Raw genomic sequence first — 26,976 nt, 5'->3', positions numbered from 1 at the left:
TAAATGTCAAAAATTTAATTAAAAACAATTATGATTACGCATTATATTTATATATATATATATATATATATATATATATATATATATATTAATGCAATTATATATAACAACGTACAATTACAAATATGCCATTAAAAGAGAATTATTTTCAATAATAAAGATCTATTTTATGTAATGTTATTAATGCAATTTTATTCTTTGCTATTATTAAGTGTAATACCAATCACAATTTTTATCTGTGGATGATTTTTCAATTGCATGATAAGCAATTAAAATACGCTTAAAATTTAAATTTAATATTTAAAAGGGCAGAGAAAAAACTTCTGCCTATATTTTCCTAGGATTTTTTTTAATAAACTTGTTCTTATTATCTGACCATAAAAATAATTTTAATGTGGATTTGAATGAAAATTTCAACAACATATAAAATTAATAAGAATGTCCTAAAATAATTTTAAATTCATGTCTTTTAAAATACTGAAATTCTTTTTTATTTAATAAAAAAATATGATTTTCTAAATAAAGATTTGCTGCAAAAGAAGTCATTAAAATGCATCAAATATATTAAAAGCAAATTTCCATTCATTAAAAATACAATTTCTTCATCCATTCTTCTCATAAAATGGTAAAATATGTCCCACCGCCCCTCAAAGATTTGTCGATATATGAATTTTAGATGTTATTTATAATTTTCACTGATTGTAATTATTAATTTACATTCAGATGACTAATTTAACGGATTTTTCATAAATTCACTTTAGCCAGTATCTTAAAATTATTGCACATAAAATGAAAGTAATATATGTATATATTTATAAAATAATTAAAGCTCTTTAAAATCCTCTCTTCAAAAAGCTGATATATTTGTAAAAAATTGTTAAAATTCTAAATTTATTATAAACGGAATCGCTAAAATAAAAAATATTTTTACTTTTTGCAATTTACTAGCATTTGCATAATCACCGTTTTAGTTTTTCATTCTTTCCTTTTGGAACAAAGTGCATTATGTTTTCTCGAAAAGTCGGAGATTATCCTTCAGTTTGCCATTTCTTGCTGCTTTTGAAAAGTTACTCCCGTATTTCCCATTGAATTCTTTATTAAACATCGGTATTTGCGTTACTCCTTACATTCAAAGTAAAGTCCTAATTGCTTTTTTATGAGTAGTTTACAACTACACACAGTGAATTTTCTTAGTGATATTTTCAACTGAACTTAACCTGGCCTTAACAATATCGGACTTTGAATTGGAACTGAATAATTACAAATGCATATATTGATTCTCTCATACGGATCATTCGGGTGAATTTACAAGCCTTCTGTTCTAAAAAAACGGAGGGTGAGCAGATTGTTTGAATAGATTGCGAGTGTACAGTATTGTTCTGAAATTTTCAAGCCAAATGTCATTGTTCAAAGCTCTATAGCAGTGCCTGATTTTAAAATTTGTTGTGGAAAAATCTTTCTGATACTATCATGGTTACTCATACTTTCCAGATACTTGAAGAAAATTGGTTTGGAAACATTTTTTTTTTCTCAATATAAACGATAAATAATAAACGATAGCATTGTCGAAGAGTTTCAGGGAATATTCAAGCTCCTTGCTAAGTGGCTGGAAATATCTCATCCTGTACCCTAGTGAGAAAACTAAAGGCAGGAAAAAAGTTTTAGATGTAAAATGTGTTATTGTCGGTGGATACAGCTTCGCATTTGCGTTTTTTTTAATATAATTTTGTTTTTTAACATTGCTCCTGAAAGGATTAAATTATTGAATAAACCTCCTATGTACTTTTAAATTTAAGTTGATTAAAGGGCCGAAAAACAAGCACAGTAAATATGCATACCAAAAATACGGTAACTATCAAAAGTTATTAGATCAATATTACTTAAAAAACTTTGCGTTTCACACCTGACTGATTTCTAAAAAATAATTCATAGACTTGTGTCAGAGTATTTTTTTCCTACTGTTTATCCATATGTATGCTGTGAGCTCAATAGTTCGTAAATAGAATTACTTGAAAAATTTACTTTAAAAAATACTCGAATCTGCTTGAAAAAAAATTAAGATGTGACCTTTCCATCCAAATTGTGAATGCATATCAAACTTTGGTCAGAAGCACTGTAATGGATGAGATAATAGATAAGGCAAACCACTTTTAAAACAAAGACATTTATTTCATGTTGACCAGACGGATTGATGCTGTAAGTTATCACCAATATTGGTTTTTATATATGCACAGATACAAGTTACAATTATAACTAACTAACTTAATATATGGATATAAAAAAGTTACAGTTGGAATGCTGAGAGAAAACATATAGACAATCATTGAAATTCGAATTAGAGGTTCGAATCCATAGATTTAGACAGCACCAACAAGGAAATATTGTTTTTAAAATTTGATTCGTTTCATGTTCTTATGATAGGAGAGATAAATCAACATTGCCATAATTTCAAAGATTACTTTTACCATGAAAATTAGCAGCTATGCATCGACAGTATTTTATAGTTATTGCTTTGAGCTTAACCTTATTGGATCGCACATCTAAGATCAAAAGAAAAAATAAATGTAATTTTAGTAATTGTGTTTATTTACTGTAACTATTCTTCTCTGGCAAGTGGAACTTTTAAATGCTTTTATTCATGTGGAAATTATAAGAACTTGGCTATTAATGCTTGATTAACAATGTGCTGTAAATAGAAATGAAAAAAACGTAATAAAACAAAAGTAATTATTATGAAATTCAAAGTGGTGCAAAAAATATGTTTTTACTAAATATAATTTTCGAAATTAACAGAAAGAAACAGAGTTACAAAATAGAAGAAAATACTCCATCGCTCATTTTCTATGACTACAAATTTCCACTTTTTATATTTTTATAATATTTCTTCGATATCAATAAAAAATATTTCATTTAAAATCTCTTCGACAAATTTGTTTCTAAACGTAACTTATAAACAGATATTTTTGTAACAATACATTTAAAAAGAAAAATACGAATAAATTAAAAGAAAGTTGTTCGTTATTATGTTTAATTCTTTTATTTGAATACTAAAATATATTTAATTACATCAAAAAATATTTTTATGAGCAAATTAAAAATAGAATACTGTTGTCATTAAAAAAAAAAATTGAAATATTCAGCGTATCAACGTTATTCTTATTTTTTTAAATGTCAGAAATTGACAAGGAGTGAAACATTTTGTTTCATCAGTAATTTTTAAATACATTACAATTTAAATCCTTCAAGTTTAGCATAAAGAATGAATGGAAATATTGTATTGAAGAAATCGAAGGAAACTTGAATATTCTAAATTCATTTTATTAAACTAATCCAGATTTTTAGCAAATTTTCTGGATGATCAGCTAATTTATTTGTATATTTAATATCAATATCGTTTGATATTTTAGTTCATAGCTGAAGAATAATGTTATGTTGCCAGAATTGCATAAAATTAGTACTATGCGAAATTTATGCACCTAATAATAATAAGTGCTAGAAGCAATTCTTCTCGAAAATGCTATCTTAGTGACTTTGACACTAACTTCACCGGATCGAAAGTTTCTCCTGAAAATCTTTTAGCCTGAAGGCATTGCGTCTGGTAAAAGTTTTGAACCAAGTTCTTATTACTATCACATATCTTCAGCGAAGGATTCTGCATTTTGAAAGATGAGACTTTGGTAGTGAAATCGTGAAGAGACCACAATCGAATGAAATGTGAACAGAAATTGTGGCTTCAGTTGTTGAACAAACAATAACGAATGAACATGAGAGTTGTAAAGCACGTGACGCTTGACGCTTTCAGATTTTTCTCATGAAAGCGAAGTAAATAAACTTATTTGTACAGCTGTGCCATTTCTTCTCATCTCTCCATCAACAAAAATATGAGTTGATTTCTCCTTTCATTTTATAAAGCTTTAAAAAAAGAGCACCGAAAACAAGCTAATTTAAAACCTGCTATAAATGATTTATTATTGTGCAAGGCTTTCGAAAAAGAATTATGTTCTGATGAAACACTCAACTGTTTTCATAAACAAACTCTATTAATATTTTGACACATAACTCTTTTCCTTAGAAATATTTTTTAAAAATTATAATTTCCCGATTGTTACAAGGATAAGATTGAGTTACAAGTTGTTGTTGGTGGCGAGCTTAAAATTTTGCTTGAGCTTAGTGATAACACAGTTAAAAAAATATTTAGACAACATTAAATAATTTAATAATAGCTTGGTTATGACCTCTGTTCATGTAACCCTTATACTTTTATATTAAAACTCCTGGATAGATTGCGCTGAATTATTTATTATAACCAGACCTTAAATTAACGATTTTAAATGGCATCAATAAAATATTTTTTCGGCTTTAAATATACACTTCGCTGAGTATTTAATTTAAATGCGCCAACAAAAAAAAATTTTTGGAGGAAAGGGAAGGAAAGAATTAGTATTGAAAGCGTACTCATTCTAGAATTCAAAATTTCCAGTTTAATTGCTAAAAATAATTTTTAAAAGAATTAATTTTCTTTTTTAAAAGAATTAACAATTAACAGTAATTTTAAAAATATTTTTTCGTTTATTTACTAGTATCAAAAAGAAACAAGAATTTTATAATTAAATTCAGTAAACACCGCAAACCGAACCAACCAAAGAAATAAATAAATTTTATGTTTATACCATTTCCAAAAGAATAGTTTTGATAACTTGAAGCGAAATGGATTTAGACAATAAAATTGCTTCGATGCAAGTTTCACCACAAGCAAATTAAACATTTATGCAGAAAGTATCTATACAGTATTTCGATTGGCAACATCGAACCCACATACATATAAAAAAAAGTAAATGTTCTCAATCCATTATACATTTTCCTAGTAAGTTAATTTCGTTTTACATCCTCTGGTGTATTGAAGAGAGACACTCTCTTTTCATTCCTTTCAAATGGAAGAAGTTTGTTTCCCTAAAGAAAAGCTTCCAATTTTAAATTTCAAAAAGTTCAATTCACTAATGTAATTTCAACTTGCGACTCATAAAGTAAATAAATGTAAGAAGACAAAGTTAGGTGAAGCATTTTGTTTCATATCGTTTTCCCGTGTTCCTCTTGTCTTCTTATTATTTCGCACCAAATTAATTGTATTGGTTAAGCGGATATGTTTAAACTTACTATTTCAATTTTATTTGTCAAATTAAAGAAGCCATTTTTATTTCTCTAAACACTCTAATAGCTACATAGCATTTTTTCCCAATTGCATAGTTATAGTCTATTAGAGTGTTTAATTCTCTAAACAATCTAATAGACTACATAGCATTTTTTTCCAATTGCATAGTCATAGTCTATTAGAATGTATATTTCTCTAAACCCTCTAATAGACTACATAGCATTTTTTTTTCAATCGCATAGTTATAGTCTATTAGAATGTATATTTCTCTAAACCCTCTAATAGACTACATAGCATTTTTTTCCAATTGCATAGTTATAGTCTATTAGAATGTATATTTCTCCAAATCCTCTAATAGACTACATAGCATTTTTTTTTTCAATTGCATGGTTATAGTCTATTAGAATGTATATTCCTCTAAACTCTCTAATAGACTACATAGCATTTTTTTAAATTGCATAATTATAATACATTTATGTAACATGCATATTTTTACTAATGTAAAAATTGTATGTTTCGTTTTTCAAACTGCTACATGTTGAAAAAAGGTTAAATATATATTAAAGGCATTTATTAAGTAATGGTTTAAAAATTTTCCCATTTTTTTATTCTACCTCAAACCAAATTTTTCTTCTAGAAAATTGGCATAATTTCTTAATAGAAACTATGACGTCATTGTAAAAGGAAAATTAGAATAGAATATCTTCTAGACATATCCTAATTCTATATACATGTATAGGTACTATTTTACACACATATAAATGGCATTTGTGTTTCGCTTCTTAAAATTAATGAAGTCTAAGCAATATTTTTACTCTTCAGTTATCATTAGTATGCTGTATTAAGAAATTCCGACATAAAAATGCGATTACTCTCTGCAAATCAGGCTTCTATTCGCTTTTAGTTTAACAAGCTTTATTCTCAATCATTCTTCAAACCTTTTCCATAAGATAATGAGATTTGAAACAATAAATCATTCAAATTCTAATACTGATTTCTTTTTTAAAAAATAGAGCAAAAGTTTTGAAATATTCAAATATTTTAGATTATTATAGTTTAAGCTACTTTGTACGTTTGATATTGTTGTTTACCTGATATTTCAATAGAACATGGAAATCCTTTCAAAATGTACATGTTTAGAAACTTCAGCATTTTCCATTTATTTGTAGAATATCTCATTACTTTGATATCCTTGTTTGTAAACAACATCTTATTATAGTAACATTAAATCTTTACCGATATATTAGAGCGTGTTTTGAACTCAGAAATATTACAATATAAATACTAATTTGCTACGGATGAATGCTACAAAACCTTATTATGAGAAATATAATTGCATGAAGAAGTACATTAGCAACTATATGAAAGACACGATATATATCACCTTTTATAATGAAATAAATTGGAATGATAAATGATTATGAATCATATTTATATTATTTTGGATAACATTTTTCGAATAATACTAGTTTCTTAAATAAAAAGTTTCATTCCATATTCTTTAGGAAAATGTGATTGTACTGATTTAAAGTTACAAATTAACTATCTAAATTGCGAATCTGATAGCTGGCATATACACTCAGAAATCTATGATACATGAATCGAAAAATTTTAATGAGAGTAATATTTGAAAACGAAAAAATATTTGAAGAAATATTTGAATCCTTTCTATTAGTCTTGGCTCTTTTTATTTTGCCCTTAAAAATGGCTTTAATATGTGAAAGGTATGTTAAATACTCTATAGCAATTCAAATCTTCAAGAAATAATTGTTTATAAAAAGGAAATCGGAGCATAACGAAAATTTAATTAGATTGGAAAGGAAGACATAGAAGGCTGATTTCAAATGAGGACGGTATACATATTGCAAATTCAGATATTCATCTTTTATGTCCTAATTTTTTTTTAATGTTTCAAGATGTTTTTCTGTTTAAAATGCCCATTTTTTCTTATCAGAATAGCTTTGTACTTTAATTGTACTTTCTGTATAACTAAATTTTTTGTACATCTTAAAAGGTTTCTGCAAGCGGTATAATATGCAGCATATTTTGGGATAGTTTTTATTTTGTTATTTATTCTATGTTGTGATTATTGATATTCCAATAACCAAAATTCTTGCTTCCTATTTTTGTTTTTATGCATATGCATTATTAAAATGCTTTAAAAAACTTAAATATTACGAACGAACTTAAAAAATAAAAGAAATATTCAAATTACAAAAAAAAAAATGACTGAGTCAATTAAAATCAGCGTCAGTATTATTCGGGAGACTTCGGCGTCTAGGTTTACAGAATATCTGTTTTATCCCTCCAAGATATGGCACCAATTTTTTTCGTTTTTCATGTTCAGTTCAAAAGCCGATAATTTGCATTTAAATAATAATAATTTGCATGTATAAAATATTTTTAATTACTCAGATATATGATAAATACGAAAATGCTCAGCGAATTCGCTTTAAAATCTACATTTCCTGATCTAAATCCATAATTAAAATGTTTCGAGGAAATCAAAATTATGATGTTCGGAAACAAACGTTATCTGAATAATTTGAAGGGCATTTTCGAAAAGAATTTAAAAGAATTAGGATAGAATTAGTATGAGAACAAAACAATTAAATATCAAAGATACTCCTTAATAATACTGAAAAAAGTGGAAATTTACAAATAGCAATGTACAGATAAAAACAATCCAAAAAATAAAAAAAAAGTTATTTTTAACTTTTTTAAATGGGCATATAATGTATATAATAAGTTGATGAAGGCATCAAATGCATGCATACATGCAAAAAAATGGAGAAAAAAGGAACAAAGTAAATAAAAGCGAAACAAAAAAGGTTTATGAAAAAATTAACTATACACAAAATTATACAAATAAAATCAATGAAACAAAAGTAACACAGCAAATGTCAAAAAGTTTTTTTTTTTTTTTTTAATAATATGTATTGTTATTTTTATGTCAATAATTTCATAATTGTATTATGTAATGAAAATGTATGAAAACTGGTGTGAGATTCAGAGGTATTTTTTCTCTGAAGCACCTAAAGGGATTATACCTATTATTTATTATTATTAATTTCTAAAACAAAATTTGGAAAATAAAAAAAATTCCCTTTAATAGAATTGGAATGAAATGTGAGCATTTTTTTATTCAAAATTATAATTTTATTTCGGTGAAAAAAAATGAATGAAACTAAGTTTGCTGCTTTGAGAAGAGACATTTTTTTTAATTCCAAAAGCAATGTTTTTGTCATTATGATTAATACAAGTAAATAAAAATCAATGTGAAATTTTCTGCCAGGTATGTTAAAAGTTTATTATTAATAATAGCAGGAAATACAATATTCAATCAAAACAATTATTTCAAGAAATATTATTATAGAAAATCTTCCAAATGCCCTTATTTGCGTTAATAACATACTTATTTTGATCTATTCTTTAATAATTTAAATTATATATCTTATCAGAGAAAAAGAAAGAAAATTTAATTATATGATATAAATTTTTGAATATATATGCGACTCATATATTAATAAATAACACATTCCTGTAGGATTTCTGCCCTATTTTTTCATCTATTAAAGTTCGTTTTATCATATTTTAATTTTAAATTATATCTAATAACTGTTTGAAACATAGTCTATAGAATTACAATTTTTATATAGAATATTGTTTTACTTATCGGATTTCAACAAATGTTTTTTATGATGTAAATTTATATTAACAATTACAGAATTCATCTTTATATTTGCAACTGTATATTGCAAAATAAAATAATAATTTTAATCAAATAGAATACACAAATATAGTTATAGTTTTCAACCATAGAAAAATATGCTTAACTCCCAGCAATAAAATGTTGTATTTGGTTGATTTAAATTTGATTTCTAATCAGATATGTAGATCTGTATCAGAAATGTATCAGATTTGTAGACCTGAAACAATATTTCGATGTAATTATATTGCTATTTGCAAACAGTTTTGTCCTTTCTTTTATTTTGTTTCATTTCACAAATTTCTTTTTGTGTATTTTAATTTTCTGATTTCTGAAGAGATATTTGTTCTCACAACAGGAAGAGAGAAGCAAATTGCCACTGATAAGTATGAATATCTGACATGCCATCCCGAGGATATCCTTAATGTGTTTCTTGATCCCTCGTTTACATTAGATATTAAATTAATTTATACATATAGAAACTAATCAAAAGCAGATAAAATAATTAGAGTGGAAATTTTTTCAGACAATTTACGAAATTTGAATCACAATTTCGATATTTTTTAATGTTCTTCACGAAATAAAGGATATTTACATAAAAATATATTTCCAATATGATCATTATAATCGGAAGTTTTAATATTAATATCAGCCTGCGATTTATTATGTTAATAAATTGCAAAAAATCGATATAAGCAAAAGATTAATTTTAAAGGTTGTGATTAAATTCTCAATGCTACTTCTGTACATTAATGAATCGTACAATGAAACAGGAATATGCTGCATTACTTTCTGGTCAGAGTTAATTTCATACAAACAAATCTTAATGACATATTTCGATTTGTCTAGACTATAAAATACTTTATCGTAATATAATCTGTCATCAAAAACTTACAAAAATTATACAGAATGTGTAGAATAATTCTTAACTTTAGAAAAGAAATATTACAAAAATATTTAAACTATTAGTGTAAATAATGGGGAATATTAATATTAATTAAATATTTATCTGATTGTTTAGAAGTATTGTTGGAAAATTTAATGCATTTTATTACAATTATTTAAAAAAACTGAAAGAATATGCCAATTTATGACAACATTGTTGTGTTACATGTGATCCAAAAAGAATCACGTTTAAATAATAAAATAATTGAATAAACAGAAATGGTTTGCAATAATTTTTCAACTTTTTTTATACGTCACAACATACATCAGTATAATTTTAGCCGGGATTTCATTCATGCAAATAAAATTGAGTGTCTTTATAATGAAGGTAAATGCATTATGATGTAAATGTCATGATTTATTTGTAGTTTCCCAATTTAATTGTAAATGAATCTTCTGAGAGTTAGAATTTTCTGTGTATTTCTATTAAGATAAAAAAATTTATATTCATCATTTATTTATAAAATATATATTTACTTAAGTGCTTTATTTAATATTATCCTATTTTCAGTATTAGACATTTATATGAACAAGTATTTTTTCATGAAAGTACAATGAGCTTTTAAATTTATATCTATAACAAATATATTAATCCTGATCACTTTAAGAGAGACTCATATATAAAACTTTTTAAATAATTTAAATCCCCGTTCAACTTGATGAATTTTCAAATATACTGAAAATCTCAGTAAATAGCTAAATTGAAACCGAAATTTACGATTTTTTATTTTTAATAATTATATGATAAATAGAATTTAATATATATTAAATTTTTTTAATGCCAAAACATAATTTATGCTTTAAAATGCCCGATTTTTCATATTCTACGTTTCTAGCTTCCATGCTTAAACATTGTTCGTCCGTTCTTTTCGTCCTGAATAACTAATAAATACACCAATACTTTCCTACAACTTTTCATTTCGCTGTTAGAACTTTGTCTACGAAAGCATGGAATGAATTTTTAATAAGGCCATAATCAAATGCTCATTTTCTACTCTGCGAAGTATTATTGATCAGCGATCGTGACCTTCACACAGAGTTGCTCTGGAGATTAAATAATTGCTCTTTATAATAGTCTCATTGTTTTGACTTCAAAATTATATGGCTGAAATCGGAGGATATGCTTATTTGTGGCCAATATTTCAGAACAGTGCTTCATTCCCCAGTGATTTATATTTATGGTCAAATATTTTCGATCAGACCATTTCAAATTGCTATAAGCTCTTGTCTACAAAATTGTAGTATGAATTTGTAATCAGAAAAAAAATGAAATACTTATTTTCTCTTCGGGTGAAAAATGAATGTTTCTAGAGTGTTACCTATAGCTAATATTACGCTGGCCAAAAAATAATCGTCCAAATTTTCTCATTACTTTGGCATAAAAATTTTATAGTTCTTTTTCGGTAGAAACTTCAATGTAGTACTTTATTCTTTTGGGGAGTTCTGCGTGTGAGCAGAATAACTTTAACTTATTGTCGTGGATTTGGGAATTTAAGAGATCGCGTATTTATTATATACAAAATCCTGATTTTTAAGTATTTGTAACCATCTAAGGAAATTAACAAGTTCATAGGGACATTTTCAATGTCTAGGAATATCATCAAGTTCATTTAAAAAAAATTGAATTATCGTGTTCAAAGACAAGCACATAATTCTAAAAAGAGCATTTTTTGTTTCAGAGTCTCTGAAGTCTAAGCCTTGGAGTTCCCGCCAGTGTTGCTGTTGCGGTGGGTGGATCATTTAGATTTTTCTGTCTGCCTTCAAGCTGGTCGTAGTAGACGATTAAGCTTAATTCATATGTTTTTTTTTGTTTTTGTTTTTTTTTTGTTTTTTTTTACAAATTTTGATTTACATATTTACAGATTTAAAACATTTGCTGTCCAGTCTGATATTATCTTAAAATTTGAAACCATAATTTGATGATGAAAATAGTAAATCATACGATGCGTATCATAATATGATGTTGTTGTTTTTGAATACTAATATTATCATATCAGTGATTTTATACCTTTGATTTATATATTGAATCCGTTAGTTATAGCTACCTGTCATATTTCAAATTAAAATAAGCCAAAATGGTAACTGTTCTTTTTAATCCTTAAAAATACTGTAATTAGATAAAGAGGTATTTATTTATTTAGTCTAGAACATATTAATGACTATCTTTTAAAGACGAATAATTAAATTTGTAAACAGTGCATAAATCATTAAATAATTATCGAAATTCGCAAGTAAATAAATTGATATCAATAACAAAATACAATTTTTGAATTTCAATATAGTATAAAAATTGCTTGTGCAATAATATTCCTATAAATTATTTAAAATATATCAAAAATTTCGTTTTTTTTAATGAAAATTATATTTAAAACTTCAAACAATAAATATCTCTGATGTTAATTTTCCAACCCTCAAAGTATAATTCTGCAAAATCTGATTACTGATTACTGCAAAATCTGATTACTATACATGCAGACATTCGCTTTAATTACTAATAGGATCTCAATAATTCCGATAAGGTCGCATGTCATTTAGTAAACTATCATATTAAAACCAGACAAAATATGTATTAAAATATTTTACATTTTAAATGGTTTAAAATTTTTGTTTTTATAAATCATTTTTCCCTATGCATAGCAAATTTCCACAACCCAAAATCTTTATGAATGTTAAGAAATTTGCAGCACGATTTTAATATATATAATGTATTCATATTCCAGACCTCCTACATTTCGAAAAACCATTTCTAGCTCTGTATACGTCTCTCTGTGGACCTGAGGGATAAAATATAAAAAAATGAGGCAAATGAAATTTGTTATTTGACCTTCACATAAAAATTGAAAATCTCAAATTTTGCATATCTTACAAAAGCATGTTTATCTGTTCGTGTACATATGAAATCATAACGCAAAATGTCACACAGAGGAATTTTTTTTCCATAAACCTTTTTGATCTGCTTCAAATTTTTAAAACATTCTGGTACGTAAATGGGCATCAATCGCCTTTCTTATCATTATATTTGGGAAATATATTTCAAGAATGCAAAATGTTCGTGCTCAAAGGTTAATAAAAGGTATCTAAAATTTTCAACAGACTCTATTAGTAATAAGATGAATCTAAAATACATACATTACAAAAGTATCTGAGGAAATCGGAGGGAGTACACTTCAAGTGACTTCTATATGAGAATGAAAGCCATTTCATTGGAGTATAGCCTTAAATGAAAGTTTGAGTGGATTCTTCAAAAGATTAAATAATGTGATTTGAATTACAGAAATTACAATTATTACAACAAATTTATTTATCTCAGTTTAATAAACACATAATTCTTAATATCATTAATACTGTACAATACTTTATGATATAAAACAATATTTGCAATATTGTAAAATATCCAGTAATATAATATACCTGAGATAGATTTAAAGTTCTCACTTAAAGAAAATAGTTTTTATTAATGAATAAGCTTTAATATCAACACAAAACTTTTGTACATTTGTTTTGTTTAAACATTAATGTACGTTTCGTTAGGTACGTTAATATATTAGTTTAGCTCATGCATTATTATATTAGTTTAGAAACTAACGCATGGAATTCAAACCCATATTAATACATAATAATAATATTTTTAATAATTTTATCCTACTTAGATATTTTTTTTCATTTATAATTAATTCTGTTTTAAGCTTACAATATTATCCAACTTTCTTAAAATATAATAAATACCGTATGTCTCATCCTTATAAAGCATGATCATAAGATTTCAGCGCAAAATATGCGCACACTAAATTATTTATAGTTAAACATTTCATTATATTAATACTTACATAATTTTATTGAATTAAAAAATTATCAGATACTTATACATGTTCATTTTCCTCGAAGTTTACATATCTAATCTTCCAGGAACTGTTTAAAATATTTGCGATTACTTTATTACTTCAGATTTCATTATATGTATTAAACTTTAGTAAGTAATCCGATTAAATGTAAATTAGACAAAAAAAGAAAAGAAACTAAAGTTTAATTTATTAAACTTCTGAAAAGAAATATGACCTTTATAAGTAATGTTACATCTAAAATGCTTATTAGTAGTTCTAATAAGCATATCAGATATAAAATTAAAATTTGAGTGCAAAATCTTCTAAAGCATAAAAAAAACTAGTTTATTAAATTACAATTATTGCCCATTTTTTTAAATAGAAATATAATAATTTAAGTATAGTTGCCGCATATGCATGAATAAAGCAGAGTGAACAATTTTGCTTATCAAGCTTATTATAAAATAATTTAGTTGCAACTACCTGATACTTAAAAAAAAGATAATATAAGTGCACCAATAGAAACATAATTTTAACATATGTTAAAATTATGTTATATAAATATGTTGTCTGAACAAAATATCAAATATTTTAAATTTATTTCAATTTTTTTGAAAGTTAAATCCTTATTACTTATAAAGGGAAGTCATGTTTCGTGCTTTTCCCTAGGAATGAAATGTCCCTTTTTATTTCCTTCTTTGAAATAAAATATCCATTTGTGTCAGTTAACAATTACCACTTTTCTCACTTATTTCGTTAATCTCTATTTTATAAGTTAATAGAATCTCCATTTTGTATAAGTTAATAAAATCTCCATTTTGTATAAATAAAATCTCCATTTTGTATAAGTTAATAAAATCTCCATTTTGTATAAATAAAATCTCCAATTTGTATCAGTTAATAAAACCTCCATTTTGTAACAGCTAATAAAATCTCCATTTTGTATCAGTTAACAAATATCACTTTTCCTCATTTATTTCGTAGGTTTTTTTCTTATAGTTTTAGGATTTAGATACTCTGGAAATAAAAAAGGAATATATTTTTTCAAATCAAAATATATATGGAATAAGAAAGCCTTCCGTTGCTAGAACATTATAAAAAGAAAAATGCAGGCTAAATATCTTTTGCATAGGAATTAGGAATTTTATATAAATCCCTAATTCCTATGCAAAATGCGTTTGAGGTGCATTTATCGATTACAAGCACACTTCAATTTTCCAGATTTATTACATCAAATATTTTAGTGGATTCTTTAAAGCACTCATTAATTAATCTGTTAATTGTGCTGTTGGAAAATTTTGCAAAGTACCAGTAACAGTTTATATTGCACAGCTTCAATTACGTTTCGTCACCCAGTGTTGTATTAGCTTCAAATCTACTAAAATTATTTAAAATTGACTAATTTCAATAATTTATTACATTTAAGTAATGAAATGTAATATTTGCAGGTCAGTTTGGAATATTAATCATAAGTGAAAATAATATTTAATTGATATGCATAAAAACACGCACAAGTTTTTCTATTTTTATAAATTTTTGCTGAATTCACTTATGAGAACGGAAATTCATAATGATAAGTATAAAACATTCTATTAGTGCGAGGAAGTACTAATGGGATTAAATATTTCGCCTTGCCTGGAATTATTAATAGCGTCTTTTGACTAATCATCCAGTTCACTCAATAAACTTTACTTCGCGCTTTGTTTTCATAACAGATGGTTCTTGATGACTTAGGAAACAGTTTTTTCCCCCCAATGAATATGTCGGCATTTAAACTTTTCTATAATTAACTACCTACTCTAAACTGCTTCGAGCCTTAATTGAAAATAAAATGAGCAAGTTATTAATGTTGCTACAAAGTGTTTTTGACACTTACAGGATTATAAATAAAGTTGCATCGCAAGTGTTTGTTATTATACTTTTTTTTTCAATTTTTGGTTGATTTTCTTTTTTAATAAACTACAGGAAAGTGTTATAAATTTAATTTGAAATTACTTTTAGTAATGAATTTCAAAAATAGTAATTAGATGACTTTTTTGAAAAAAGATTTCTCTGATTAATATTAGGAGTTATGAAAATAGAGTATGCATGAAACCTTGGCTCCAGTTGCTTTCTCTGTATTTATTTATTTTACATAAATGTTTGACACATCAATTAAGCATGTTATGAAAATACCATAAATTGAATTTTTCTTTTAATTTTGATTATTTATGCAAGTTTAAAAGAGTAAATGTTATTTATTATGTGAGTACGTATTTAATTAATAGTTACTTATATTTTTGATTTGTTTGTTAAATGTATAATTTTTTAATTATGTTTCTTGTAATTTATATTAATTATTTAAATTATTTTCTATTTTAAAATTTTTTTAAACAAGTTCTACATATAGTTATTTTTTTAAAAAAAAAATCAGCATTAATTTTTCAAAAAATTATCATATTATTGCATTTTTGGATAAAATAATTAGTATTTATTGGAAAATTGAAACCTTATTTAAGTTATTCATTTTTTGAAACATATCAAAATTATTTGCAGCATATGCCCTGGAGTTTAAAAAAAATCAAGAACTTTGAAAACCTTTTTGAATTCAAGGGTATGTAAAAAAGGCTTCGAAGAAAATTCTTTTGCAAGCGATTAGAATATTAACGTGCAATCCCAAGATGTATTTTTTTTAAATTTCCAATATAATCAACATTTTTTTTAGTATTAGCAATACATTTTATTCAATTTTCGCATTTCTTGTACGAAAGTTAGTGACTGAAACGCATATTCAAAATAAAAGTTTTTCAAAACATTTTAATTTTTTTACAAACATTGTAAATTTTATTATTATTGAAGGTTTCGCTAAAAATTAATAAAACTCTCTTTAAAGAAAAATTTCTTTTTACGTAAGTGAATTTTATAATAATCAGATACTGTTTCATAGATATAACACAATTTAAAAAATATAACTCAAAGTATTTATACACCATTTAACAGATCCATCATAAAACACTAAATTTGCTTTCAAATTTAGTGTTTTATGATGGCTCTGTTAAATGATATGATTCTATATTTTTATATATTATATATTATTCTGGATGATTGCTATATTCCTATATAGCAATTCATTCAATTTTTTTATACTGAATAATGTACATCAAAAATTAAATTACAGGATTGAAATTATAACAGTATTTTTTTTTAATAATTTAGTTTGCGATTTGCGATAACGATACAAGAAATTTTTGATGAGTAAAATTTATGTTCAACGTCATTACTATATGAAGGTTACATAAAATTCTTTCAGGATAAAACAACCTCATCATTTAAAGAAGTATTTCAAATAATAGATTTCAATAGATTCAATAAATAATAGATAATACCAAAGGACTTTTTCTTTCCATATTTGTCTCATCTATTACTATTAAAATAATAAAAATGAACATTGAATCTTTTTTATATTCATATATCATTAAATTTATAATAACTATTAGAAAAAAATAACACTGTCGTTTGAAACATAATATTATAAATGTTCATTTTTTCAGTATTTTAATTTTGCACTTGATTCTGTAACGACCGTAGCAGCAATCAATAAAATATGGAAATAACGTCTGAAAAGTTAAGAAATACTGTAATATTTCTTGAAAATAGCGTACATTTGAGAAAAGTTTTATGATGCAAATCAATGAAACGTTGTTTTTTTAATTAATTACTCTTAAAGAAAGGAGAAGCGGAAGATCTAACGGAGATCTAATTATATTTCCATTAAATATTTTGTCCTTTTAATGTAAAGCAATTTATTTTAATTATTTTAATTCAAAGGTATTCCATTTATTTATATTTTATATTTTTTATGTATGTGTTATACATGACCAAATGAGTTTGTATTCATAATAATTATTTTAACAGTAACTAATTGGTCAAATTTGAGTTTTAATACTTATTGAATTTTATATAATTTAGTTCTTATCACATAAAATTGCAAATAAAAATATATAAGAATTAAATTAAGAATGAAAAAAAAGACATTTTGAAAATATGATTAATATATAATTGTCGATAATAATAAAAAAACAGAATAAAAAATTCATCATTGAATTAATTTTCAAAATCTAATTATATTTCCATTAAATCTTTTTAAAAAATCTAATAGTTTATAAATATTTTCTTCTACAGAATTTTTGTCCTTTTAAATTATATTATTTATTTAATTTTGGCAACTCACTTATATAACCTTTTACATAGATTAAATTGCATAGAAAGTATATTATTATTGTATCTTCAGTTTTTTCTATTAATTTTTAATCCATTTTATTATATATTATACCCACAGAAATTTCTTCCCAATTTGGGAAAAGTCCAAATTAAATTTTTACCTACATTTGAAAAAAAAAAAAAGCCTCAAAGCACATATGCGTTTGGAGGGAGATATATAATAATTACCATTTACACTAAAGTTGCAAAATCATTAGTTAAAATTTGATTCAGAATATAAAGCGAACAATTCAATATATCGACTGCATTCACCGAAAAACTTTTGTTTCAAAGTTATCCTATGTCCGCGCTCAAAGTATGTTTTGTAAGTTCTTACCTGCAGCAAGGAGGTAAGTCAAAACCAAAAGTACTGGGAAGAACACCATGCCGATATTATTCACTATCCTGAACTTAAACAACACAGTTCACAGAATCCTTACTGAAAGAAATTTCAGTATTTGATGCAATTTTGTTTTTCATTTCCCGAGAGAACCTTCTTGGGGCATGACATGTCAAAATTGTTTTCTTAACGTCTCAGTTTCAAGGGGAGATTCAGTGTCACTCGCAGGTGTCTGCTTCGGAACAAGCACACACGGAGAACTGCGAACGGAGCACTGGCCTGTTGCAAGTAAGTTGTCACAGCGCCCCCTGCGTAAAGGGTCACTATTTGGAAGCACTCCATACATGACATGCCCCGCTCCAAATTAAAAGGGTGGAGGGGAAAAAAAAACGTAGTGTCTGCTAAGACAGAGTTTGTGAAGAAGGAAGTTTTGTCTGTCTTTTTACTTAAAGAAATAAAATGACAAAAGAGGTTGAAAAAAAATGAATAAAAAAGAAAACTTTCGGTTAAAATCTACTAATTGATTTTTTTTTTTTTTTGAATTTGAACGATCGAAAGAACGATAACTGGTTGGGGTTTTTTTGTTTCTTTTTTTTTTTTTTTTATAATGGATCATGTTTAGTAAAGGAAGGAAAAACTTCCTTTGGAAATGCTTCCGGTTTGTTAGTATTGTTAAGTTCAGTTCAAAACCGTGGTTAAATGTCATTTGTAATTTTTTTTCTTTGCATACGAAATTTAATGATACAAAAAACGTTTGTAGTGCTACTATCTTTTTTCTCTTGAAACTGAAATGGATTATTTAATTTAAAGTCATTTAAAAAGTGTATGTGACATTAATTACTCCAGGTTTATGTTTATTTTCTTTCCTATTTTAATATATCTTATTCGTTATTATTTTTTTATTTACGGAAGCATCAGAAACAATTAACGTCTTAGTATGAATTTATTTTAAATATTCAACCGGAAATCCATCCAAAAATATTCGTACAAATTGGTTTAAGTTCAAAATTGATTTTTTAAATGATCCAAAAGCATATATGATTGAAATTTTATTAAATGTAATGGGCATTATAATTATAATTACCGACACTAATCCCTAAATAATGAATAATTTATTATTTTGTGTAATCCCGTTATCTTAATCGAATATATAAAAAAATCACTAAGAAATAATTAGAGTATTCTTAGTTAATTAATATTAGCTAACTATTTATAAACTTTAAAGATCTAACGTCCTTATATTTTTCCTTTACTACAATTAACTATCTTCAAACTTTTAACATTCCTTCTTTGTTTTTGCAAAAGTATTCCATTTGTCTGATTTTAATTATATTTGATTAATCTGTGTCCATGTATCTGAGTGCACAGGTTGCATTGTAGGTATATGAATAATTTTAGATTGATTTCTATGTTTATACATTACTATCTACATGCCTATCTACAACTATCTACATTACTATCTGCATGCCTATCTACAACTATCTACATGCTATACATTATTTTAGCAGCAAGCTAGCCTTGCTAACAAATAATGCCCAATAACATAGTTCGATATCTTGATGATATTATCTGACATTCAAAATAACAAACAAAATAAATGGGAGAAATCCTTCAATATTTGTGCTAAAAAGCAGTTCTCTAAAATTTTTTAGTTACGTGAAATTTCAATTGAATCTTTTGTAGGTAATCTAATCTTAATGGCTCTCACAGCAAAATGTTTTTAAATATTTTGACAGTCATGTGAATTTTACTATTTATTCATTGTGCTATGCAGTACTCTTTTCTCTACTCATTCCACCTAAAATATAGTGTTCTGTTTTAGAAAGGAAAAGGAATGGATTAAATTGTAACTAATTTAGTAAAAAGATTAGTACAAAATTATTAGGAAAAATAAATAATTTAACTTTGAAAATCTGGATGCAATTCAGAATATATTTAATGATTAAGCAATATATTATAAGAGAATATTTACATATAATAAAATCTCTGAATCAATAAAAAATAAGCATACTTCAAGCATACAAGGAAAAACACAATTAAATTAAAAAACTAAAAATATAAAAATTTCAATAAGTTTTAAAACATTTATCCTTGCTTATTTCTAAAGTTAATAATTAACAGTAATTGCCACAGTATTCAAAAGTTTTATTAAAATCATACATTAAATAAAAATCTATTCAATAGGATATATAAGTCGAATTTTCAAAGCCTAATTGCTCAATAGTAGAAAGAAAAGAAATGATTAAATATTAATAGCAACAATGAAAACCGTTTTGAAATTCATTCACGACAATACAAATAATGTAAAATATATTTGAAACATTTTTAAAAGATAAATAATGAAGACTTAGTAAAAAGACAGTAACTAAGTTGGCATCATAGAAGAATTTATTTTTTAACATTAAAATTGAAATGAAATAATAATAAATATAAATAATAAATGAAAATTATTTTTGCACTGGAATATTTTTGAAAATTATAACAAAAATACTAAATAGTCGAGTAATTTTTCATTAAATGAAACAATAAAAATCTAAATGAAATCATTCAAAATTACATATTTCGACCTTCGAAATTATACATGTGCTAAATTTGGAAAATCCGTATCAAACAATCTGTCCTATGAAGTACCCCACATCCACCCACAGTCTCCATTTTTATTAATAAAGATAATGGAAGGAAATACTCCGAGAATATAAATAATCCCATGATAAACATAAAGAATAATTATCTCAAGTGCAATATCTAAAATTCAAAACATTTCTTTTTAATGGATAACAAAATAGCTTTTTCAATACAGCAAAATGATTAATATTTTAATTTAAAGTCGAGAGATAAAAGAAAGATCTAACAAATAAGCAATCAATACATTTTTTTAAAGAAAAATATTTTTCTTAAACAATACTTGCGTTCTATTTCATTATTCAAGAATTTAAACGTATCTTCTAGTTTAAAAATCAGAGTGCGATGCCTATAAGTCTAGCATGGAACCTGATAGTTTTCATGACTTCCGATAAATTTCCTGGTTGTTTTTAGCATCGTTTTAAATCTTCCGTAATTATATGGAACTCTCTTCCGCGATTTCATCACGCGAGTGACATTTGTTACCTGTATCCGATTTTTCTATGTCGTATAATTTTACATAGAAATCATTATGAAATCAATGGAGAAATAAAAAAAGTTTCTGGTGGATGATGTCGTAGAAAATGCATCATCCATCTTAAGGTTATCTCAGTTGCATGCATAAATCTTTATCCGAATATCGAGAAGTTAGCTTAAGATGAATTTCAATCTAAGTACATGACATTTTAAACAAAAAATGTTCAGCATGTTTACATGTTGTTACATGCATGTAAACATGCTATTTCAATATTTTCACATTTGTGAAAGCATTTATTTCCAGCAATGTATTTCGTAATACAAAGAAAATTGTTTAAAATGTTTTATTAATTAAATTAAAAAGCAGAAAATAATTTTTTGAACCTGGAAATCAAAACAAAAATATAATAAGAGAATTAAGTAATTTTAAAAATCTCAAAAAGAAAAAAAGATTACTAAATATTCATTAAGAGTTAAAAACATATTTTAGAAACGTGAAAAAATAAAGAAAATAATTACAACATTTCTATTATAAGCTCACTCACAATTTACAATTATTTATTGTTTTCAAAGTTTTGGTATGAATTAATTAGAATAATAATGTAATTTAAAATTCAGTTTTTTTTTTTTTTTAAATTAAGCATAGCTATAGTCTAAAAATAAGCAGACAAATACATAATTACGATCTTTTTCCTTCTTATTATTCTTTAAAAGATTCAATAGATTTAAAATATACACAATTTTCATAAATTGAAGCGAAAATTCAGAATAGACTTTCTTTAAATTATCCTCACAAATGCTGTTAAACAATAAAAAAATTTCTGCAACAATTAATCAAAAAATTTATATTTATAAATCTTATTTTCCATACAAAGAAAAGAAAATTTTATGTTTCCATTCATATAGCAGACGTTACATAATTTTTATTAATTACATTCATGTTTAGAGTAGTTTTAATTGAAATTTTTATCATTTCTTAAAAATTATTAAATTTTTAGTGATAAATATTTATATCTCTCAATTTTTAAATTGGCTCAGAACAAAATGCAATTTCCCAAATTAGAGTTTTATTTATATAATTTTGTTTAACTGGTATCCATGATCAGATTATTTCATGCATTATTCCAAAAGCAATCATTATGAAAATTAATTTAAAAATATATTTCCTGAACCAAACTAATAAAAGATGCATTGTGTTTAGAGAACGCTAATACTGCTACAACTAAAACACAAATGAACTTAACCAAATTAGAAATGAATATTAAGATTTATGCAAAAAGAGCCAAAAAGAAAGATATGATGAATCCGGCCTGAAGACTATCTCAAGGGTCACCCTCAGGCAGGAATTCAAACCAGGGAATGTTTCTGTGAGGGATCAAACTTTCGTCTAAAAATATTGACCCCTCGTAACCCGAAAATCTCAGGAAATTGTTGTTTTGGAGGTAAAATTAGTATCACAAAATTAAAGACAATAAATTATTCCAAATTTATAAATGTAAGACCAAGCAACAAAAAAGATCATTTAAACATAAAACCAAAAAGTCATTAAAATATGAAAGCAAAGCACATACCAATTGAAAGTAAAATTCCAAAAAAACGTGTGAAAGGAGTAAACCTATCAGTGCAAACGCACCTCGTCGAACTAAATTTAGCTCTCCGGCGTTTAAAGCTGTATACGCCTACCACGCTTGGTCATAGCGCATCGTCATCATAAGAAATAATTGAAGAATCTCAGCTCGCATTTATTAAAATAAAAATCAAAGTGAATAAACTAGAAGTCTTATCTTTAGTTTTGAAAATATGGAAAAAGAAAAAGACTAAACCCTATCTTATTAAAACTTCTATACTGCAAAAGTTTTGGGGAAATTCATTAGTAGTCACGTTTTTAATGAGATTTTTTGTTGCTCCAATATAAGAAATTTTGTTATCACAATTTTTTTAAATCCTGTTAAATTGTAAGAAAATCAATTTTTTGAAAACTTTAGAATTTAAATTAGAATGGCAATTACTATAATTATTTTAAAGTTAAATTCATCCCTTTTATCACAAATACCTATTACAGTTTCTCCATTAGAAATCTCTATATTTAAATCCAGGTAGATAGCTTTAAGTTGATTTTCATTTGTTGCAGTTAAAACTAAATCATTTGGGTAACGATTAATAATAACTTTAGTATTATCTAAGTTTTCCAAAAGTAAGCCATCAAAATATCTCCAACCGTTTATTAAATGGTGTTTAATTATTTATTCTCATAATAATGTAGGCAAATATTAGCTAAAGCACTTGAAAAAGCTTTTCCCATTGGAATTCCCTTTACTTCTTTATAAAAATTAATTCCGCTAAAAAAGTAATTTTCGACAATATTAAATTTACATAATTCTAGCCAATTACTTTTTATAATATTGCTATTTAAATATTCGTCGTATATAAAAGTGCTGACTTTTATTAATTTTTCATGAGGTAGATTAGTGTATAAATTTTCAAAATCATAAGTGTTAAGTTTATTAATATTGTTATCTTTTAGAAAATCCAAAACATCTTTGTTACTAATGATTATGAAGTTATCCTCAGATTTAATTTTATTTAGGATAATTTTCAAGCATTTAAAGAAATGCTTTCCCGTATAGTAATTGTAATTATCAGTGCTAAAAGTTACAAATTTAAATTTTAATGGTTTTTATGAAATTTTACTGTTGGGAACAAATAAGAATATTTTAAAGAGCAAATCTTAATCTTAGTTTTTTTTTATATCGAAAGCTGGCATCCTTTTATCTAATTCCTTTTTCCCGGCACTATTTAAAATGTAAGTCGTATTATAGTTATATTCATTAATTTAAAGTTCTTTAGTATAATATTTACAAATTAAATAGAAGTTATTTACTGATTTATCAATTACTGTAATAATAAACCACTTTTAAATTTTTTTGATGATTTGTTAAAATAAATTTCTCGTTCTCTAGTTCTGACATAAGCTGCATTAATCTTAGTCTTAATTTCCTTTAAAATCCTCTCTTTCCATTCTCCAAAACCCTCCGAAGGCGAATGGTATTTCCTAGATAATTTAGAAATAAAAATATCCAAATCTTGTCCAATAGAAATTAGGATTTTTTAATGTTTATTTTTTCTCTCAATCTAAATTTTATTCCCCTGTCCATTCGATCTCTTAAAGAACTGGAATCAAATTTTAAATCCCCTGTTATAATACGGCCTTTATCAACATCTATATAATCTTTATAAATTTCTTTGTTACAATTACAATCTGTTTTGTTTATCTTATTTAAAATTTTGCTAAAGTAATTATAGTTACAAATTCATTTCCTTAAAGTTGTTCAATAACTAAATTATATTGAAACAATTGTTATATCCTTTAAAGGAAAAAAATATTCTTCACTGTTGTGCACAATTTTAGGTAGCTTTAGGGTTTTGAAGCTAATATCCAAAAGTCTCACCAAACAGAACTCTCTCTTTAAAATTATTTTTATTTTTAAATGGTAAATCTTTTTTTTTTTCCTAATATTAAGCTTGAATTTGATTAGACATAGAATTATGAATTTAGTGAAAGAATTTTCAAATTTTATGTCTCCAAATTTATTATTAAAAACTATTTAACTTTATTTTTCCTAATTTCAAAAAGATTTTTCTTAATTTTAAGTATGTTTTCACTATTATTCTTTTGGACGAAAATCAGACCCCTCACAGAAATGATCCCTGGTTTGAATCCCTGCCTGAGGGTAACTCTTGAGAAAGTTTTCTGGCCGGATTCATCATTTTTTGTTGTTGTTGTTTTTGTTCTTTTTGCATTAAACTTAATATTTATTTCTAATTTGGTCATGTATCATTCATCATTAAGGGTAATCGGAGGCAAATTCTGCTTATATTTACATTTCTTTTAATCTAAAATGGTAGCATAATATTATGGAAAAGTCTACAGTTTTTGAGTGATTAATGATTTTCTGCAAGGTCAATTAGGCAACGCTCTTTTTCTGAAAATTATTTGTTAATTAATCAGATTCATTTATAAAAGCTTACCCATTTGTCTCAAGATAATAGAGTAATTCGGAATATGTGTTTCTTGTTACAATTATTTATTTATAGGCCGAGGATATGTTTGAAATAAGAGGAAAATACTGAATTATTTTGCAATTCATTACATATATAGAATATATTATAATGCCTTTTACTGTCGATTCTCAATTACCTCAAAATGCTGTTTTTTGACTTCAATGTATGACTATCAAATAAAACTAAAATGTGTGTAATAAATTTTATGTGAATTGATATTGAAAACTAAGTAATTATTATAATAAGAATATCTATCATTTACAAGAATATATTAATATAAAAATAATCAATGGACTGGTTCTAAAATTTACTTACTTACGTTTAATTTTTTATGATAAAATTTAGTTTTTTTTCCTAGTAATAATTCTTTAAATGAATTGATTATTTTTAACAACTACAAAATATTTATGAAGGTAATTCTATGCGTTTTCCTATAACTAATTATTTTTGTAATATCAGTTCATTTTTGAAAAGTTTTCAATTTTTTTTAATTATAAATATAACTTGTGTTATCTAACAAATTTAAAACAAAATGCACTTTGTGAAGAAGGAAATTGATTTTGGTCCTTTATTCTTAAGCTTCAGCTCCTATTAAAAAGCACAGTAAATTACATTTAATGATTCAAGGAATATTTATTCTCTTATCTATAATGATTACCCTCGAACAAAGAAACTTAATTCTTCCAGAATGAATTAAACCCAGGAGACTCTCAATTATTTTTTATTTTTTGATAATAAAGCCAATAACCAACTGAGCAGCTTCAGATGAGACGTTATTTCTATAAATCAAATCTCAATAATCAAGGCAGTGGTGTTGTCAATGTATTTCGCTCTGAATTAATTACATAAATGCAAGTTAGTAATATGTGTCTGATATGGATGCTGCATGAAGGAAAATATCTCATTACTTTTATGATCTTGAAAACATATATTTCATTATTATCTGCTGTATTATTTGGAAAGCAGAAATGGATGGCATTAGTTCCTAAATCTGATTTTAATCTGGAAATTCAAACCAAAAAGAACAATGTCACATTTATATGAATCAAATTAATATACCGAAGGATGCATTGAGTCCAAAAGGATTTGCGCCAGCCTTGATTATAAACTATAATATAAAATGCAAATCCTCATTAATTTGTGTAATTAATTGTTTGTTAAATTGTCCTGTTTGAGAGATAAACGCTTGGTATTGCTCATTTTTTTCATTTAGTATAACTTCTTATTGAAAAAGAAGGCAAAAATTACGAGTAAATAAGGCATTTTAATGGTTTGTCCTTATTTTAATTGACTTATAATTCACAGCTTTCTGTTTCCGATATTAGATGATTATTTAATAACAAAAATGTATCATGTAAACATAAAAAAACTAGCAAAATTGTTAAAGTAAGCTTCATTCACGCAAAATAAAGGAAAACTGTAGTCGCCTTTCCAATATCTTCAAATATTATTTCTAAAGTTCAGCTATAGTCGTCCAAAAAAAAAACACCTCTATAACTCGGTCATTTATTATCGCAATCTTCACACATTTGGTGTCGATGTAAATGACTCGAGGGGACAGGTTTGTTGAGATAGACAAACTGATTAACCGAGTTAATTAACTAAGTATTCC

The 26,976-nt window shown here is 25.4% G+C and overlaps 1 protein-coding gene across 1 annotated transcript in view; it reads right to left on the bottom strand.

The window, feature by feature from the left end:
* LOC129961726 (fasciclin-2-like) overlaps nt 1-18,437 on the bottom strand; it is a 108,381-nt gene extending 89,944 nt beyond the window's left edge. Inside the window, exon 1 of the mRNA XM_056075275.1 lies at nt 18,201-18,437. Within this exon, the coding sequence (XP_055931250.1) occupies nt 18,201-18,249 (49 nt within the window). The 5' untranslated portion in view covers nt 18,250-18,437. The remainder of the gene's footprint in view (nt 1-18,200) is intronic.
* Nucleotides 18,438-26,976: the final 8,539 nt, after the last annotated feature.

This window comes from Argiope bruennichi, chromosome 2, assembly GCF_947563725.1.
Source record: "Argiope bruennichi chromosome 2, qqArgBrue1.1, whole genome shotgun sequence".
Taxonomy (NCBI): domain Eukaryota; kingdom Metazoa; phylum Arthropoda; class Arachnida; order Araneae; family Araneidae; genus Argiope; species Argiope bruennichi.
Note: the sequence above shows the minus strand (reverse complement) of the source record. Positions and strands in the feature narration are given on the sequence as shown.